The sequence below is a fragment of the Macaca nemestrina genome, chromosome 9, assembly GCF_043159975.1.
Source record: "Macaca nemestrina isolate mMacNem1 chromosome 9, mMacNem.hap1, whole genome shotgun sequence".
Lineage (NCBI taxonomy): Eukaryota > Metazoa > Chordata > Mammalia > Primates > Cercopithecidae > Macaca > Macaca nemestrina.
In genome coordinates, this window is record NC_092133.1 from 143,203,606 (window position 1) to 143,222,425 (window position 18,820).

General features: G+C 43.6%; 2 protein-coding genes and 1 non-coding gene across 17 annotated transcripts in view; 2 read left to right on the top strand and 1 right to left on the bottom strand.

The window, feature by feature from the left end:
- Positions 1–532, bottom strand: part of LOC105490806 (WD repeat domain 37) — a 121,683-nt gene extending 121,151 nt beyond the window's left edge. For 6 of the 8 annotated variants that reach the window (XR_011608400.1, XM_011756711.3, XM_071070549.1 and 3 more), the window contains exon 1: positions 1–154. The gene's annotated coding sequence lies outside the window, so the exon portion shown is untranslated. The other 2 variants (XM_011756705.3, XM_011756707.2) reach the window with 2 other exon arrangements.
- The window catches only part of LOC105490810 (isopentenyl-diphosphate delta isomerase 1), a 27,913-nt gene continuing 9,608 nt past the window's right edge, over positions 516–18,820 (top strand). Inside the window, exons 1-7 of one of the 8 annotated variants that reach the window (XR_011608401.1) lie at positions 7,135–8,365; positions 12,085–12,257; positions 12,858–12,950; positions 13,441–13,571; positions 15,027–15,352; positions 16,798–16,914; positions 18,557–18,691. Coding sequence is in view for 4 of the 8 variants with exons in the window: in XM_071070551.1 (XP_070926652.1) it covers positions 8,238–8,365; positions 12,085–12,257; positions 12,858–12,950; positions 13,441–13,571; positions 15,027–15,344 (843 nt within the window). In the remaining 4 variants the exon portion in view is untranslated. Of the gene's footprint in view, positions 651–7,116; positions 8,366–8,606; positions 8,945–12,084; positions 12,258–12,857; positions 12,951–13,392; positions 13,572–15,026; positions 15,353–16,797; positions 17,154–18,556; positions 18,692–18,820 lie in introns of those variants that run through there. The other 7 variants (XR_011608403.1, XM_071070552.1, XR_011608402.1 and 4 more) reach the window with 7 other exon arrangements.
- Positions 13,848–13,910, top strand: LOC112428214 (U7 small nuclear RNA). The gene has a single exon (XR_003020163.1). It is a non-coding gene; the product is annotated as a U7 small nuclear RNA (small nuclear RNA).

Below are 18,820 nucleotides of genomic sequence, written 5' to 3' on the forward strand. Positions count from 1 at the left end.
CTGTCACAGCAGCCGCGCCCGCCACCCCCGGAGCCAGCCCGGGTCGCGCACAGCCAGTGAGTTCCTACGACGCGGCCCCCAGTACTGACCCGAAGACGCGCAGGACACCGGCTGTCCCCGCACTGCCCCGACCCCACAACCCCAACCTAGCACTAATGCACTTCCGGCGGCGCCGGAAGTCCCGCGCCTCTGGGGCCGCCGGAAGCCGCCCCACACCTCCGCCCCACACCCGGCGGCGCCGGAAGTCACGCCCCAGCTTCCGCCCCGCAGCCCCGAGGGGTCCGAGCGCGCTGGAGACCCTTTTCGGCTGCTGGGCCAACGCCCCCATCCTGGTCACCTACTCCTGCCGCCGAGCGGGTCGCGAGAGGTGGCCTCGGAGGTCGTAGCTACTCACCGGCGGGGCGCTCCGAGTCCATCTGCCCCGCAGCCTGGCAACCGAGGCGGGAGGGCAGCGAGCCTGCGGTGGGGTCCGCCTGAGGCCTGAGACCCGGGGCGGTCTGCGCTCGGGGCTGTGCTGCCGGCCGCCCGGTAGCCTGGCGGGGACGGCGCGGTCAGTGTTCGGCTCCTCCGCAGTGACTCACCCGCGTCCTGAAGCTTTTGATCACCATTGGCTGGGAAGGAAAAACAGAATCAGCTGTTCCCTGCGAAAGGTGGGACTTGGGCCGCTTTTTTCTTAGAATCTAGGTTGGAAACGCCGCATGATGGTCTTTACGTAAACAGCCGTCTCAACGCTCTGCAGAAAGCTCTAGCCGCGCCTAGAGTAAATCAAGAGCGTGAAAGCATTTTTTTTCTATGTAGGTTAACATTCCTGCTCCTTCCTTTAAAAATGAAGCTCAAGGCCGGGCGCGGTGGCTCACGCCTGTAATCCCAACACTTTAGGAGGCCAAGGCGTTCGTATCACGAGATCAGGAGTTCGAGACCAGCCGGGCCAGTGTGGTGAAACACTATCTCTGTAAAAATACAAAAATTAGACAAGCATGATGGTGCGCGCCTGTAGTCCCAGCTACTCAGAAGGCTGAGGCAGGAGAATCGCTTGAACCCGGGAGGCGGAGGTTGCGGTGAGCCGAGATCGCGCCTCTGCACTCCAGAGCGAGACTCCGTCTCAAAAAAAAAAAAAAACAAAAACAAAAATGAAGCTCAGGAAGAAGAGTCAGAAGCGGTAACTTGTTTGTTGCACGAGAAACAAATTTAGCATTCTATTTAGGGGATCCAGATTACCGAAAAAAAAAAAAAAGTGAAGTTATTTCTGCATTAAGTATATTAATAAAACTTTATCACTAAAAACAATTCTGTAAGAGGAACGCCAGGGAAAAAATATTTGACTTTAGAGAAGTCATTTTTTAAACTTTTAGAGGTTGTGACATTTAAGTAACATGATTTTATTTAGTGCCTGGTATGCAAAGACATTCTGCTGGGCATAGCAACAAATAGAAAGCTTTATAAATCGCGGTGTCCCATCTAACCCACATTCTAATAGGTGATTTTATTTTGCAGCACTGCACCACAGTCAGGTAACACCAAGAATATCGTTAATGTAATTTTTTAATTTGATATATTTAGGATTCCACAAAAGTCACTGAAAATAACTGAGTGCATGACTTGTCACAGAACAAGGGAAAGAAATCATTTTTTGAGGGTCAGTCGCCTTACATCTTTTGTAACTAATTTAATCCCCAAAAGAATCCAATAAAGTAGAAGTTACTCTGAATTGAATTTTAAGCATGGGAATGTTGAAATTACTTGTCAAAAGTGAAAAATAACAGTGCATCTGGGCAAAGACTAAAGGCTGACATCAGAGCCCATGTTCTTTTCACTGTTAATGTGCTAGGGCTGCAGTAACAAAATACTGCAAACTAGGCAGCTTAAACAAATTTATTGTCAGAGGTCTGACTTGAAATCCAAAATCAAGGTATTGGCAGGATTGGTTCCTTCTGAAAGCTGTGGTGGGAGCCTGTTAATGCTCTCAGCGTCTGGGCATTCCTTGACTTGTGGCAGCATATCCCTACCAGTCTTCACATGACGTTTTCCATGTCCGTGTCTGTCTGCACACTTAGCATTCTTTTTATGAGGACATCAGTCATATTGGAGTAGGGTAGGCCCTCCTCCAATATGACCTCATGTTAACCAATCCTATCCACAACAACCCTGTTTCCAAATAAGGTCACATTGTATAATACTGGAAGTGAGGTCTTTAACACATGAATTTGAAGGGGGGGATACAATTTAACCCATAACACCCTGTATCCTGAAATAACTATCCAGTATAATTTTTTTTAAAGACACAAAACTAGCCGAAATTATAAAAAGTTACAATTGCAATCCTGGTATCCAATTACATACTCATGCAGAAGCTGCAGGGAATCTTGTCTCAGAAAACCAATTTCTATCTTGTCCCATGTCCATCTATGCAAAATACATGTAATTTGTCCCTGACACAGGGCAACAATGCTGAATTTACTAAGACTCATTTATGAGCATAGTTTGATAGGGAATTAAGATTTACTAGGTATCCTGTCATTGTCCTCATTACTGATTATTTTAACTGTGCCTGAAACACTTGGATAGTTAGTTCACTATAGTGTTATAACCTGTTTGACATGTTGCTTTATAATCATTCTTAAGTTATATATATATATACACACACACACATATATATCTCATGTAACAGGCACAGCTGTTTTCGTGTGTATCACTTTATTGCACTTCACAGGTATCATGTTTCTTACAAAGTGGAGATTTGTGGCAGCCCTACATGGAGCATGTCTATCGGCACCATTTTTCTAACAGTATGTGCTCACTTCATGTCTCTGTGTCATAGTAATTCTTGGAATGTTTCAAATGTTTCCATTATTATATCAGTTATGGTGATCTGTGATTAGTGATCTTTGATATTACTGTCGTAATTGTTTGGGGGGCACCATGAACCACCCCTATATAAGACAACACACTGAGTCAATAAATGTTGTATGTGTTCTGACCATTCTACTGACCAGCTGCCTCCCTATCTGTCTCCTTCTGCTCAGAACTCCCTATCCTTGACACACGGCAATACTGAAATTAGGGGCCAGGCATGGTGGTGGCTCATGCCTGTAGTCCCAGCTACTTGGGAGACTGAAGCAGGAGGATTGCTTGAGCCCAGGAGTTCAAGGCTGCAGTGAGCCATGATCACGCCACTGCACTTCAGCATGGGCAGCAAAGCAAGACCCTGACTCAAAAAAAAAAAAAAAAAAAAAAAAAATCTGGCAATTAATAGCCCTAAAATGGCTACTAAGTGTTTCATAAAAGAATGAGTTGCACATCTCTTACTTTAAATCAAAAGCTAGAAATGATTAATGATTAAGCATACTGAGGAAGACATGTTGAAACAGCCAAGTTGTGAACGCAAAGGAAAAGTTCTTGAAGGAAATTTGAAGTGCTCCTCCAGTGAATACACAAATGATAAGAAAATAAAACAGCTTTATGTGGAGAAACTTTGAGTGGTCTGTATAGATTAAACCAGCCACAATATTCCGTTAAACAAAGGCTAATACAGAGTAAGGCCCTAACTCTCTTCAGTTCTCTGAAGCCTGAGAGAGGTAAGGAAGCTACAAAAGAAAAATCTGAAGCTATCAGGGGTTGGTTCATGAGGTTGAAGGGAAGAAGCTGTCTCTATAATACAAAAGTGCAAGATAGGCCAACCATGCCTGTAATTCCAGCACTTTGGGAGGCCAATGCAAGTAGATCAGTTGAGACCAGCCAGGCCAACATGGTAAAACCCTGCCTCCCCTAAAAATACAAAAATTAGCTGGGTGTGGTGGCACACGCCTGTAGTCCCAGCTACAAATGTAAGAGTGGGCCGGGCACAGTGGCTCTTGAGTAGCTGGAGAATCACTTGAACCTAGGAGGTGGAGGTTGCTGTAAGCCAAGATTGCGCCACTGCACTCCATCCAGCCTGGGTAACAGAGTGAGATTCCATCTCAAAAACAAAAAGTGCAAGTGCAAGATAAAGCAGCAAGTCATCCAGGAGATCTGCCTAAGATCGCTGATGATGGCGGCTTTGCTAATCCACAGGTTTTCACTGGAGTTGAAACAACCTTATTTTGGGAAAAGATGCCACCTAGGACTGTCATAGCTAGAGAGCAGTCGTCAAAGCCTGGCTTCAGAGCTCCAAAGGACAGGCTGACCTTTGCTAGGGGGCTAGTGCAGCTGATGACTTTATGTTGAAGCCAGTGCTCATGTATCATTCTGAAAATCCTAGGGTCCTTAAGCGTTATGTTAATTCTACTCTGCCTCTGCTGTGTAGATAGAACAGCAAAGCCTGGATGACAGCACATCTACTTACAGTGTGGTTTACTAAATATTTTCAGGCCACTGTTGAGACCTACTGCTCAGGAAAAAAAAAAAAAAGATTTTCTTGCAAAATATTACTGCTGATTTACAGTGCTCCTGTTCACCCAAGAGCTCTGATGGAGATATACAAGGAGATGAATGTTGATTTCATGCCTGCTAACACAGCATCCCTTCTGCAGCCCGTGGATCAAGGAGTCATTTTGACTTTCAAGTCTCATTATTTAAGAAATACATTTTGTAAGTCTATGGCTGCCTGAAGATGTAACTGAATCACTGCAATAGCATAATAAAACTTGAATGGATAAGCAGTTGCTTCTTGTGGATGAACAAAGAAAGTGGTCTCTTGAGATGGAACCTAATCCAGGTGAAGATGTGAACACTGTTGAAATGACAACAAAGGATTTAGAATACTCCAGAGACTTAGTTTATGAAGTAGCAGCAGGGTTTGAGAGGATTGACTCCAATTTTCAAAGTTTTCCTGGCCGGGTGCAGTGGCTCACGTCTGTAATCCTAGCACTTTGAGAGGCCAAGATGGGCGGATCACGAGGTCAGGAGTTCAAGACCAGCCTGGCCAACATGGTGAAACCCCAGCTCTACTAATGCAAAAATTAGCCGGACATGGTGGCGCACACCCATAGTGCCAGCTACTCAGGAGGCTGAGGTAGGAGAATTGCTTGAACCCAGAAGGCAGAGGTTACAGTGAGCCAAGATCGCGCCACTGCACTCCAGCCTGGGCGAAAGAGCAAGACTCTGTCTCAAAAAAAAAAAAAAAAGTTTTCCTGTGGGTTAAAAAAAACCTTCCATGGGCCGGGCGCGGTGGCTCAAGCCTGTAATCCCAGCACTTTGGGAGGCCGAGACGGGTGGATCACGAGGTCAGGAGATCGAGACCATCCTGGCTAACACGGTGAAACCCCGTCTCTACTAAAAAACACAAAAAACTAGCCGGGCGAAGTGGCGGGCGCCTGTAGTCCCAGCTACTTGGGAGGCTGAGGCAGGAGAATGGCGGGAACTTGGGAGGCGGAGCTTGCAGTGAGCTGAGATCCGGCCACTGCACTCCAGCCTGGGCGACAGAGCGAGACTCCGTCTCAAAAAAAAAAAAAAAAAAAAAACCTTCCATGGAAAGAAGAGTCAGTCAATGTGACAAATTTCATTATTATTTTAAGAAACTGCGACAGCCACCCCAACTTTCAAGCACCACCTTGATCAACAGCCATCAACATTGAGGCAAAACCCTCCACCAGCAAAAAGATTATGACTCACTGAAGGCTCAGCTGATGGTTAGCAGTAAAAAATACTAACTTTAATCATCTCGACCATTCAATACACATCTAATATTCTCTATAACAAAATGGAAAACACACATAAAGCACTTCTGCTATATACTGAATTATGACTGTTGTCTCCAAAACAACTTGTGGGAACGTTTGTTTTGTAAGCTGAACTAACTAGCTGCTTTTTTCATGAAATACCACTTTACTGGAAAGAACTGACAGATAAAGTGAGGTACTCAAACCTAGATATTTGGCAGACATTTTCGTGAAAATAAATATGTTCGTGCCACTTCAAGGAACATAATTCTTAGTACTTGTTGCCAATAATGTTTGAATTTTCATGCAAAAATTCAAATTAAAAAAACTTAAAACCATCAAGAACTTGGTGACTTTATGTTGACGCCAGTGCTACAATACTTAAGCCAGCTTCCCAATACTTAAAAGCTTTTCTGATGAGATTACTAGTGATATTAACAATATGATTGTTTGATATTGAATAATGAAATGTTTTAGCATTTCGAAGATTTATTTAATTCAGTAAATCAATATTTTCCAAATGACCAATGCATGACATTTCAACCTCATGCATAGGAAAATAGACATTGGAGTTACAGTCAAAAATAATGAGTTTTAATGTAACAAGAGTATAAAATGTCCATCGAAGTGGTTTCACATTCCAAATAGTAATTGGAAAATCCACCACTCGTGTTTTGGTGTAGTAGTATCGAAAAAGAATAACCAAGATAATTTGAAAAGGCTATTAAAAAATACTTCTCAATTTTCAAACTGCATACAGCAGGTGCTCATTCATTTCTTTGTAACATGGATGAGAAAAAGACTCCCGGCCAGTGGCACTGTGTTTGTGGTGTTTACGTGTTCTCCCCACACCTGCATAGGTTTCCTCTGAGTACCGCAGTTCTTTCCACATCCCAGAGGTGTGCACGTGAGGTGAACTGGTGTGTGTCTTCACTGCCCCAGTCTGAGTGTGGGTGTGTGAGTGGCTCTGTGATGGAATGGCGTCCTGTCCAGGGCTGGTTCCCTCTTTGTGCCCTGAGCTACTGAAATAGGCTTCAGCTACACATGACCCAGAACTGGAATAATTAAGTAGTAATTATCTTGTTTTTTATTAATCTTTCTTAAATGTATATATAGCTCACGTTTATTTCAATGTTTAACATTAGAATGGCCTTTAGAAGCTTAGTGATTTTTTTTTTTTCCGTGGCCAAAAGTATGCTTTAGGAACTTAATCCTTATTTTTTAGCCTCTGGTAAAATTGGTTTTGCTATATGTTGTTTCACTTAAAGTAATTCCCAAGAACGCACTGACAGCAGTGAGGACTTGCTGCGCATGCAGGCGGCCAGATTTTCTTATCTGTGTGAAGCCAGACATGAAGGAGATCTGCAAACGTGTAAAACAAAATCAGTCTATTTTTTTGTCTGGAAAAGATTTTGAATAAAAATGTAACTTAGTGTCATGTGTTTTTTAAGTGAATATTTTAATATGTTTAATTTCTACATTAGTAAATAGCAGTAGCAAACAACAGTGAGCAAAAGCTTTTGAGGGTCCTCAGTACATTTTAAGAGTGTGCAAGAGTCCTGAGACCAAGAAGTTTGAGAACTGGTGCGCACCAGGTTCATGTCAAGTTCAGTATTTTAAATTCCACACAAAAGGTAGAGGAAACAGCTGAATTCGCTGTAGCTGCGGGTACATTTCACGATTATTTAAAGGTTTAGAGGGTTAGGCGCGGTAGCTCACACCTGTAATCCCAGCACTTTGGAGGCTGAGCCGAGTGGATCACTTCTTGAGGTCAGGAGTTCCAGACCAGCCTGACCAACATGGGGAAACCCCTCTCTAAAAATACAAAATTAGCCGGGCTTGGTGGCGCATGCCTGTAGTTCCAGCTACTTGGGAGCCTTAGACAGGACAATCGCCTGAACCCGGGCGGCGGAGGTTGCTGTGAGCGGAGACTACATCATTGCACTCCAGCCTGGGCAACGAAAGCAAAACTGTCTCAAAAAATGAAACCATTTGGCACGTCCTGTCGTGTACCCGGAAAGCGAACACTCCCAACATAGCGTGGAACGCCCCACCCCTCTCGCGGCTCCGCTCCGCCTTCGTCCCGGTCGCAGACGTCCACCGTTCCAGACGTGCAAGACCTCGCCCTGCAGCCAAACGCCGTAGTCCCAGCGGCGGAACTCGGGAGGGGGGGATTCCCAACCAGCCAGTCAGCAGTAACGTCCCGCCTTTCCTCCGTTTCCATTGGCCCAGCCGCGCGGGCGCCTTCCGACCGGGAGGGGAGGTTCCACGGAACGCGAGCCTCGAGACGTCTGACGTTTGGCACCCTTCGCAGCGCCTCGGGCTCGCACGCCAGAATCGAAAGGTGATTGGCTGGCGGCTGGTGTGGTCTCGGGCACCGCCCAGTCGCGGGACGCTGCCTCTGCGGAGCTGGGGGTGAGGCGTGTTGACCCCCTCGGGAGCGGCCGGAACCCGAGCTCACAACTCAGGTTCCCGGTGCTTCGCGCGTCTGCGCTTGCCACAGGCAGGGAGGTGGCGCCACAGGCCACGGAGGTGGCGCCACCGCGCGACGCTTGGCGAGATTGTGACGTCAGGCGTGTACGGGCGCCAATTGGCCGAGCAATGTGGTGCGGACTGGCGCTGGCGCGGGCGATTGGCTGCGCGGCCCGGTGGGCGGTGCGCGCTGCGGACAGCGCTCAAAGTGGGCGCGCTCCGGAACCGGCCGGTGTCTGTGGCCGGAGGCCGATCAGGTACTGTGGACGGGCGTAGGGGCAGGAGTTCGGGAGACAGGGGCAGGGTGGCACCGGGGAGCTGCGGGACGGGGCGGGGAGGAGGCCCGAGGTCTGGGCCACCCGTGAGGTCTCGGCGCGGTGGCCCGGACATCTGGGGACGGCGGCATTGGTCTCCCGAACTGGAGCGAGGCCGGGCTGTCCCGGGCTGTGGTGGGCGCCCGCGCCCTGTGGAAGGCAGAGGCGTGGGTTGGGGCGAAGAAGACGTTACCATTCTTTGTCAGTGGAAAAGATCGTCGTCTGCGCACAGTAACCTGAGGTTTAGGAACTCGTGGAATTGGAAACCGAGTCGCGGGAGACTGAGTTGCGAGTCTCCTCTTAGAGAATTCAGAAACACGAGCGTGACGACGCCGGCCTCCCCGTGCCGAGTCCACGCGTGTGACGCGGGTGCATACACCTGCGTCCGTGCAAGGGGGTGACAGCAACACATTCAAGGCGCTTCTCCTGGGAATGGAGCAGGAGAAGAGATGGGGAGCACCGCATAGATTTAACTAGGCCTTTTTCTTGAGTTGGGTGATGTGCTCCCGCGTCTGCTACGTGGTATTATCTTTAAACGCATAAATAGATGTATTCATTTTATCTTGTTATTATGAAGCTTAGTTTTAAAATATGAATTCTGAAAATCCTGAAAGAGCAATTGTCGTTACAGCTGGGCGGTGGTGCACGCCTTTAATCCCAGCACTTTGGGAGGCGGAGGGGAAGGCTGCTGTGAGCCGAGATCCAGTTGGCCTACTGTGTCCTTGGGGTTCATATCCATGGATTTAACCAACTGCACATCATAAAATATTTGGAAGAAATTTTCATCTGTACTGAACATATACAGACATTCTGTAAACAATATAGTACCACTATTTATGTAGGATTTACATGTTTTAGATATTATAAGATCATCTACAGATGATAATTTAACGTTCGGCCCGCATCACTTAACAGGGATACTTTGGAGAAGTTCATTGTTAGGTAGTTTCATCTTTGTGGAAGCAGAGTGTGCTGACGCAGACCTAGACAGTGGAGCAGCTGGGCTGTGTGGTGTAGACAGGCAGTGGAGCTGCTGGGCTGTGTGGTGTAGCCAGTGGCTCCTAGGCTATTTTTCCTGTCGCTTCAGGCCTAAACCTGGACTGTGTGTTACTGTGCTGAATAATGCGGGCAGTCATAACACAATAGCAAGTATTTGTGTGTCTAAATATAAAAAAGGTGATGTGTTGTGCTCGGATGTTGCAATGGCTACAACATCATTAGCAATAGGAATATGTCAATTCTGTTATAATTTTGTGGAACCACTGTAGTATATGCAGTCTGTAGTATACGGAAACACCATCATGTGACACATGTCTGTATACAGTAGGATATACACAGGTGATCTGCAAACATTATACCATTTTATATCTGAAACTTCAGTATCCTTAAATTTTGGAAGCTGTGGGAGGTCCTGGAACCAACCCCCATATATACCAAAGGATGACTGTATATAAAACTAGCCTATAGAAGTTGGAAATCTTTCTAAAATTGAGAAATTGAGGCTAACTCTGAAGTCAACTTCCTTTTCACATTATTTTCCCTCTTGATTTGTTTTCATCATTAACCTTACTTCAGATTTTTTGTATTAGCTATCAGTATCTCCATCATCACTGACTCCTGACACACACACACACACGCACACACATACACATCCCAGACCCTATGTGGGTCTAGAACTTTGTATTAAGTAGCTGTTTAAACACTTTGTGTACATTCTGCAGTATGCTTGAACTCTGTTGAAAGTATTTCAGTAGGCTGGGCATGGTGGCTCATGCCTGTAATCCCAACACTTTGGGAGGCCAAAGCAGGCAGATCTCCTGAGGTTAGGAGTTCGAGATCAGCATGGCCAGCATGGCGAAACCTCATCTCTACTAAAAATACAAAAATTAGCCTGGCATGGTGGTGCACGCCTGTAGTCCCAGCTACTTGGGAGGTCGAGGCAGGAGAATCACTTGAACCCAGGAGGTGGGGGTTGTGGTGAGCTGAGATTGCACCATTGCACTCCAGCCTGGGCAACAAAACGAGACTCCCTCTAAAAGACAAAAAAGTATTTCAGTGAAATCTATATATTTGAAATAAAGTCACATAGAAAGTAGAGCACAAGGGATCTTCAAAATATATTGTGTAGAGGCCGGGCGCGGTGGCTCGTGCCTGTAATCCCAGCACTTTGGGAGGTCAAGGTGGGCAGATCACGAGGTCAGGAGTTCGAGACCAGCCTGGCCAACATAGTGAAACCCCGTCTCTACTAAAAATACAAAAATTAGCTGGGTGTGGTGGTGCGGGCCTGTAATCCCAGTCACTCGGGAGGCTGAGGCAGGAGAATCGCTTGAACCCGAGAGGTGGAGGCTGCAGTGAGCCGAGATCGCCCCACTGCACACCAGCCCTGGCAACAGTGTGAGATTTTGTCTCTCTCTCTTTCTCTCTCTCTCTCTCTATATGTGTGTGTGTGTGTGTGTGTGTGTGTGTGTGTATAATTCATTCAGAAATAAAGGAGAAGAAAAAAGGGAATAAAAATCTTCAAGGTCGGGCTATGTAAAGATGCCCTGAAGGATACAAAGGTTAGAGAGCATAGATGCTGCTGGATATAGATATGTAAAAGTGTGAGTCAGAATACTGAAAGTACCCTAGTAAGTGCTTTACATTTTAATCACATGGGAGGGATTAATGGGGGTTCAGAAAATTAATGCTTGTTTCACTAAGGTAGGGATGGGCCAACTGTGGCCTACAGGCCAAATCTGGCCTGCTGCCTGATGTTACGTCCTGTGAGCTGAGTGTTTTTCTCATATTTAAATGGATGGAGAAGAATCAATATTTTGTGACACATGAAAATTAAGTTGTAATTCAGTGTCCATAAATATTGGCCTGTACCCATACTCAGTTCACATATTGCCCAGGTCACCTGTTGCCTGTGACTATTTTAGTGTTACAGAGGCAGAGTTCATACTATCTGGCCCTTCACAGAGAAAACTTGCCAAGCACTGCCTTAAAGCATCTATTGAGTATAACGAATTAAGTCTTCTCCTGTTTATCTAGAATGATATCAGCTAAGTACTGTCCTGGGGGAAATTGACAAAACTCATACAAATCATTTTTCTGATCAGGAGCTTAGGTTGAGAAAAACTGGATTAAGTCTTACTGTGAAATTGGTAGAAAGGTTATTGAATGTCTGACACATAAATTGTGCCTTGAAAAAATGGATTTCAGCCAAGATTGGCCTGTGGCATTCTTGAGCAACTATGCAGAGACAGGCAGTGGGAAAAACAGTTCAGGACAGCAGTGGGAGCACATTCTAGAGATTACAGAAGCTCGTGTGGAAAAGCAGGACGAAAAGTTAGGTTGGGGCCAAAAACCAGGGAAGAAAAGCACACTGGAAAAAAGAGTATCAGGTGCTGCAGAATAGCTCAGAGGTCAAGAATTTAGAGTGGAACGTTGAGCTTGGTTTTTAGGAGCATGACTGTGGTAAAAGGCCAACTGTGAAACCTGCAGGAGAAATGATGACCGAGATAGCGCTGAGCAGCCAGCTGGCAGCATTCTTGGGGTCCCTGTGGGGATGCAGAGTGGTACAACTGCAGATGGGGAAGCAACATCATTATTAACCTGTGTTTATATGACATTCAGAAAAATATATGATGGCCTTTCTTTCTCTTTTCCTTTAATATTAGTGTTCTAGGACAGATCAGACATTTTGTAATGATGCCTGAAATAAACACTGACCACCTCGACAAGCAACAGGTTCAACTCCTGGCAGAGATGTGTATCCTTATTGACGAAAATGACAATAAAATTGGGGCTGAGACCAAGAAGAATTGTCACCTGAATGAGAACATTGAGAAAGGTGCTGCTTTGAAATAGTCTTTCTTATAACACTATTTGTGTAGGCATTTCCCATTTGCTGAGAAGAGCACTCTGTTCAAGGAAGTGCAGGCTTTAATAATACCGTATTTTCTCTTTGGTTCCAGCTCGTTAGGTAGTGTAGTCATTAGCATCTGCTTTGCTGTCTTTCTGTTACAGCCATTTCTCTTCACGCTTTTTACTCGGCTTCTTCAGAGTTATTCTGGATTCATAAAAGAGGGACTAACCCTGACATACAGCAGCAGCCTAGCCTCTAATATTTCTAGAGAATGGAGAGAGGCGGGCACCATGCAGGGAAGAGTGTGCCTTCACCACTTTCCGAGAACTGAATGTCCTTGATAGGGAACTTGACTGCAGGAAAGGGGCCACCAGCATCACCATTTCCTTCACTCGACGGTCAACTTCCCTGCCCAGTGCAGAGCTCTTTCTCACCATAGTCATGCAGAGACTATGCATGTGGATAAACCATGGGAAAAAGCAAAAGCAGCAGGAAGTTACTAATGTTATTCTGAACTGCAAGGAGAGAATTCAGCAAATAACTGGTACTTAAGGCTAAAGTAATTGTTATTTCTTTTGCTTTCAGGATTATTGCATCGAGCTTTTAGTGTCTTTTTATTCAACACTGAAAATAAGCTTCTGCTACAGCAAAGATCAGATGCTAAGATTACCTTTCCAGGTTAGTACATTTAATGTACAATATTTTGTTTGTACATTAACTTGACTTTTTATCATTCTGAATTCTTGGAGCCACGGTCACAAAGGAAATCCTGTGAATGGCATAGTTTTATATTCTACATAAATTAGGTTTACACAATGCGTGCAACCTAATACAACAGCAAGAAAAAATAAGAACTAGTAAGTGATTGGGCAATATGTATGATTTTTATATTTATCTTTAATCTGTATTATCTACACTTTGATCTTTTTTGGTTGAAGAAGCATTATAAGGAACTTACCTACAAATGTAGTCTGTTTCACAACATAATTACTGATAGCCCATTATATCTCATTTTAAAATCCTTAGAATAATTACTGATAGGCCTTTATAACTCATTTTAAAATCCTTAAAAAATGTTTCATTTTTCAGTTACTTATAAAACTTTTTCTTGATCTTTCAGACCTACTTTGAAGAAAAGTTGATCTGTCTCTGTATTAACATTTTCCAGGTTGTTTTACTAATACTTGTTGTAGTCATCCATTAAGTAATCCAGGCGAGCTTGAGGAAAGTGACGCCCTTGGAGTGAGGCGAGCAGCACAGAGGCGGCTGAAAGCTGAGCTAGGAATTCCCTTGGAAGAGGTAACCGGCTCTACTACACAACCATACAAGCTGAAACCCAAACATACTTTAAAAAGGCTTTTAATAAAAGTTTTAAATTCAAACATAGTTCTCTGCTTGGTAACCTCCTGAGTTATGAGTTAGCCCCACAAACCATCATGAATAAAGATTATTTAAACTTTAATTTCTTAGTATCACTCGTCAAAACTTAGCTCGATACTGGGATGGATTGATCAGTTAAGCACTATATAAGGTTGAATATTTCTATAATTGATCAAATCTAAGATGAATATCTTCAAGTGTTACAGCTCTTGTAGAATTTAACTAGCAGGTTTTCCAGTTTTCACCTGAAACTCCCCCCCTACAAAAAAAGGTGAAGGTTTTCTTACGGAAATTCTTAGGAATATGAACCATAAATCTAGTTCGTTTAATTGAAATAATTTTTTTTCTTAGAATTGTCCCCCTTAAATAAGACCTGGATAAATAAAGTTTTTCTTGTCTATATTTTCCAAAAAGCAATCTTAAAATATGAGAAAGAAGAATGTCGGGCCAGGCATGGTGGCTTACGCCTGTAATCCCAGCACCTTGGGAGGCTGAGGCAGGTGGATCACGAGGTCAGGAGTTCGAGACCAGCCTGATCAACATGGTGAAACCCTGTCTCTACTAAAAATATAAAAATTAGCCGGGCATGGTGGGACGTGCCTGGAATCCCAACTACTCAAGAGGCTGAAGCAGGAGAATCGCTTGAACCTGGGAGGCGGAGGTTGCAGTGAGCTGATGCATGCCGCTGTAATTCCAGGTTGGGCGACAGCAAGACTCCGTCTCAAGAAAAAGAAAAGAAAGAAAGAAGAAGAATGTCACATTTCTAGTTTGAGTGACTGCCCCTTTTTTTTAACATTAAAAAAAAAAAAAAACTTATCTTTTTGGTCCTACAGGAAAAAATGCAAGCACTTGAAACTAATAATATAATCATTTTTCCATATGTAATATTAAGATTTCCATATATTGTTGATAGGAGATTAATGCTTTAAAAGTTCTAATCCTAAAACTATACTCCTGTTCAAGATATTGCTGTAATACAGTGAGCTAATTTTAGATTTTTTTTTGTTACTGTGGCCAATGGTTTTTTTGTTTGTTTGTTTGTTTGTTTGTTTTTGAGATGGAGTCTGGCTCTGTCACCAGGCTGGAGTACAGTGGCAGAATCTCGGCTCACTGCAAGCTCCACCTCCCGGGTTCACACCATTCTTCTGCCTCAGCCTCCCGAGTAGCTGGGACTACAGGTGCCCGCCACCACACCCGGCTAATTTTTGTATGTTTAGTAGAAATGGGGTTCACCTTGTTAGCCAGTATAGTCTCGATCTCCTGACCTCGTGATCCACCTGCCTCGGCCTCCTGAAGTGCTGGGATTACAGGTGTGAGGCACCGCGCCCGGCCGTGGCCAATGTTTTAATTACTTTTTTTTTTTTAATGTCTTAGGTTCCTCCAGAAGAAATTAATTATTTGACACGAATTCACTACAAAGCTCAGTCGGACGGTATCTGGGGTGAACATGAAATTGATTACATTTTGTTTGTGAGGAAGAATGTCACTCTGAATCCAGATCCCAATGAGATTAAAAGCTTTTGTTATGTGTCCAAGGAAGAACTAAAAGAACTTCTGAAAAAAGCAGCCAGTGGTGAAATTAAGATAACGCCATGGTTTCAAATTATTGCAGAGACTTTTCTCTTTAAATGGTGGGATAACTTAAATCATTTGAATCAGTTTGTTGATCATGAGAAAATACACAGAATGTGAATATGCAGGTAAGTGATTACTGAAAAATGTCTCTACTTAACAAACTTAGAATGACTTTTTCAGTTTAAATTTAGTTCTATCATTAATTGATCATTAAATTTAGTTCTATCATTAATTGATCATTAAATTTAGTTCTATCATTAATTGATCATTAAATTTAGTTCTATCATTTAATACTATCATGAATGTGTTATATACACTGATACTTTAAAACTTGTGTGGAAAAAACTAACTTATAATTTTGTATCACATGCCCTGGATATGTGTTCTGTTTCTAAGCAACATTTGTAAGAGATTATTGTAAAATGAGAGAGAGCAACTAAAACTTAATTTAACCTTTGCAGATAACATACTTACGGGAAATTTGAACAAATAAGTGAAACCCTGTGTGTTTAGTAAGCTGTGATAAACATTTCTGGAGCACTCGCAGAGCACTTGCTATTTGCCAGGTGCTTTATATATCATTAAATTTTTATCATAGTTCAGAAAAATGTGCAAAGGAAACTACTGTCTCACTCCTTCAAAACAGTCCTAATTAACTTTCATATTAGCAGATTAAACTAGCAGAGCAGGTTCAAGGGAAATTAAATGATATGGACCCTAATTTGTATCATTCTGAGTTGATTGTGTGGTTTATTCATTCTGGAAACATGTTGATACTTAAAGTCAACCATTGCTTTTGATAAGTGATATTGATTAGGTTAAATCTTCCTTTAAATAGTATTTACCAGTTAGCAAAGTCTGTGTTTTCAGAATTACAGTGGGCACAGAGGTGTTCATCAAATAGGAATTGTGTCCCACTTGATAAGAGTTGCTTAAATTTGACACTGTTGACATTTGGGCTGGATGAAATCCTTGTGGTAGGGAGGGTTCCATGCTGTGCATTATAGGGTGATGAGCAGCATCCCTGGACTACACACTGGATGCTGTTTGCATCCCTCTCCCGTGACACCCACAGTTATACCAGATGTTGCCAGATGCTCCTGGGGGACAGCGTCAACCGCTGTCCTATAGAGTCAGGAAATATTATAGGGAGAAAAAAATAACAACGACAAAGGCCAGTGTTCATGTTAAATAGATTGAGATTATGGAATGTGTATATTAATGTTAAAAATTGTACCTTGATCAATGTACTTTTATAAACTTGCCATAGATATCTCAAATTTGAAATCTCAAGACAGCTTTATTATTATTAAATGCTGTATGATAATGAAGAAAAATAAAAATTTATTTCTTACAAAGTTAAATGTTAAATTCGATAGAATGATTCATTTATGGTTAACTTTGGGCAATTTATAATTTCAGACAAGACTGTTTAGCAAGTGTTTTATTGAAAAGTAAAAAAAAATTGCTTTTTAATACTGTGTCTAGTTTGTTAAAATTTTGATACACTAATAGGATATTGCCTATATAGTTTCTGTTGCATTTATAATATTGTTTCTGATTTTTTTAGTTTTATTTTCTAGCAAGTTTTAGGCTGAAAGCCACATATAATTAGTTACGTAAGAACTATGAGTTGCCATGGCTACTGAATTGGATATTGGAGCCTTAGACTGTTACCCAGCACCTTGTAAGTACTTAGCAAGGGTTAGATATTACTGTTGTTATATTACTAGGATGCCATCCAGAAAATCTAAGTAGGAATGTCTTTTGACCTGGTGATTTAGAACTCCTCCATCTTTTATAAAGAGGAGTATCCGTCTCCTAGATGTAACCACTTCTGACCCCAAAGGCAGATGTGTTGGTTTTGAACTTGAAAGCTAAGTGATATCTATAATTTTTTTTTTATTAAACTGTTTTAAATTCTTAGTCTTCAAAATATATACTTGTTTGATTCTGGTCAAACCATTGCCAACACCTTTAAGGACAAAGTAGAGGTGGCTTTCTATATAATTGCTGATTCTGCTTCCCTACCTATATTATCAAGAGAACAAGACCAAAACAGAAAATGGTGTAATAGGAAGGAAGGCACATTTTCTTCTCACTTGGCCCTGGCACCTGGGGACAAGTCCAGGTCATACCCGCAGTGGGTCCCTGTGGGAACTGCCCTCCGCCTGCTCCCTAGGGGACAAGTCCAGGTCATACCCATAGTGGGTCCCTGTGGGAACTGCCCTCCACCTGCTCCCTAGGGGACAAGTCCAGGTCATACCCATAGTGGGTCCCTGTGGGAACTGCCCTCCACCTGCCCCCTAGGGGACAAGTCCAGGTCATACCCGCAGTGGGTCCCTGTGGGAACTGCCCTCCACCTGCTCCCTAGGGGACAAGTCCAGGTCATACCCATAGTGGGTCCCTGTGGGAACTGCCCTCCGCTTGCTCCCTAGGGGACAAGTCCAGGTCATACCCATAGTGGGTCCCTGTGGGAACTGCCCTCCACCTGCTCCCTAGGGGACAAGTCCAGGTCAGGACATACCCGCAGTGGGTCCCTGTGGGAACTGCCCTCCACCTGCCCCCTAGGGCACAAGTCCAGGTCATACCCGCAGTGGGTCCCTGTGGGAACTGCCCTCCACCTGCTCCCTAGGGGGTGCTCGTGCAGTGGTTTCATCCTCTCACTTGGATCTGTCTGCTGGACTCTCACTAAGGTTGGGAGTTCCTCATGGGATGAGATACTCTAGATCCCCTCTTGACAGATGGGATTTTCTTTTTATTATTTCAGGTACACCTCTTCTTCACCCTTCCTCTCTAGGTGCTTTTTCAGCCCTAAGTATGTACTTACACATTTTCTAACATTTTACAGCGTGAACTGAAGTGTATATTTGTGTGTATTCAAATATCCTGACAGCTTTCTACTTTACAATTTTCACACATACTTTATACTTATTTACTACATACATGGTTTAGACTCCCAAATGTAAATCTCCAACACTGCATTCTCTTCTCTATTTTAAATTCTTGTAGGTGAATGCATAAGTCAACTGATACATCTAGACAGTAGAATGTTATTTGGCACTAAAAAGAAATGAGCTACCAAGCCACAAAAAGACAAGGAGGAAAGTTAGGTGCATGTTGCTGAAAGAAGCGTGAAAAGGCTACATCCTGAAAGAGTCCAATTCTCCAACATTCCAGTAAAGGGAAAACTGGAAACAGTAAAAAGCCAGGGGTGAGAGGGGAGGGAAGAATGAGTGGGCAGGGCACAGGGTTTTCAGGGCAGTGAAACTCTTCTGAATGGTACTAAAATGGTGGATATAGGTCATTATGCATTTGTCCAACACAAGGAGCAAGCTTCAAGTAAACTGGACTTGGGTGATAACGATGTGTTGATGGACGTCTATCGGCTGTAACAAATGGACCACTCTGATGGGGATGCTGATAGTGGGGGAGCCTGTGTGTGTGGAGGGGCTGGGGATCTATGGAAACTCTCTACCTTCCACCCAATTTTGCTGTGAACCTGAACTGGTCTAAAGAATAAAGTCTATTAAAATTTGGGTGTTAAACATGAAAAGGAGCTTAACCTCATTAATCGCTGGGTAAGTGCAAAT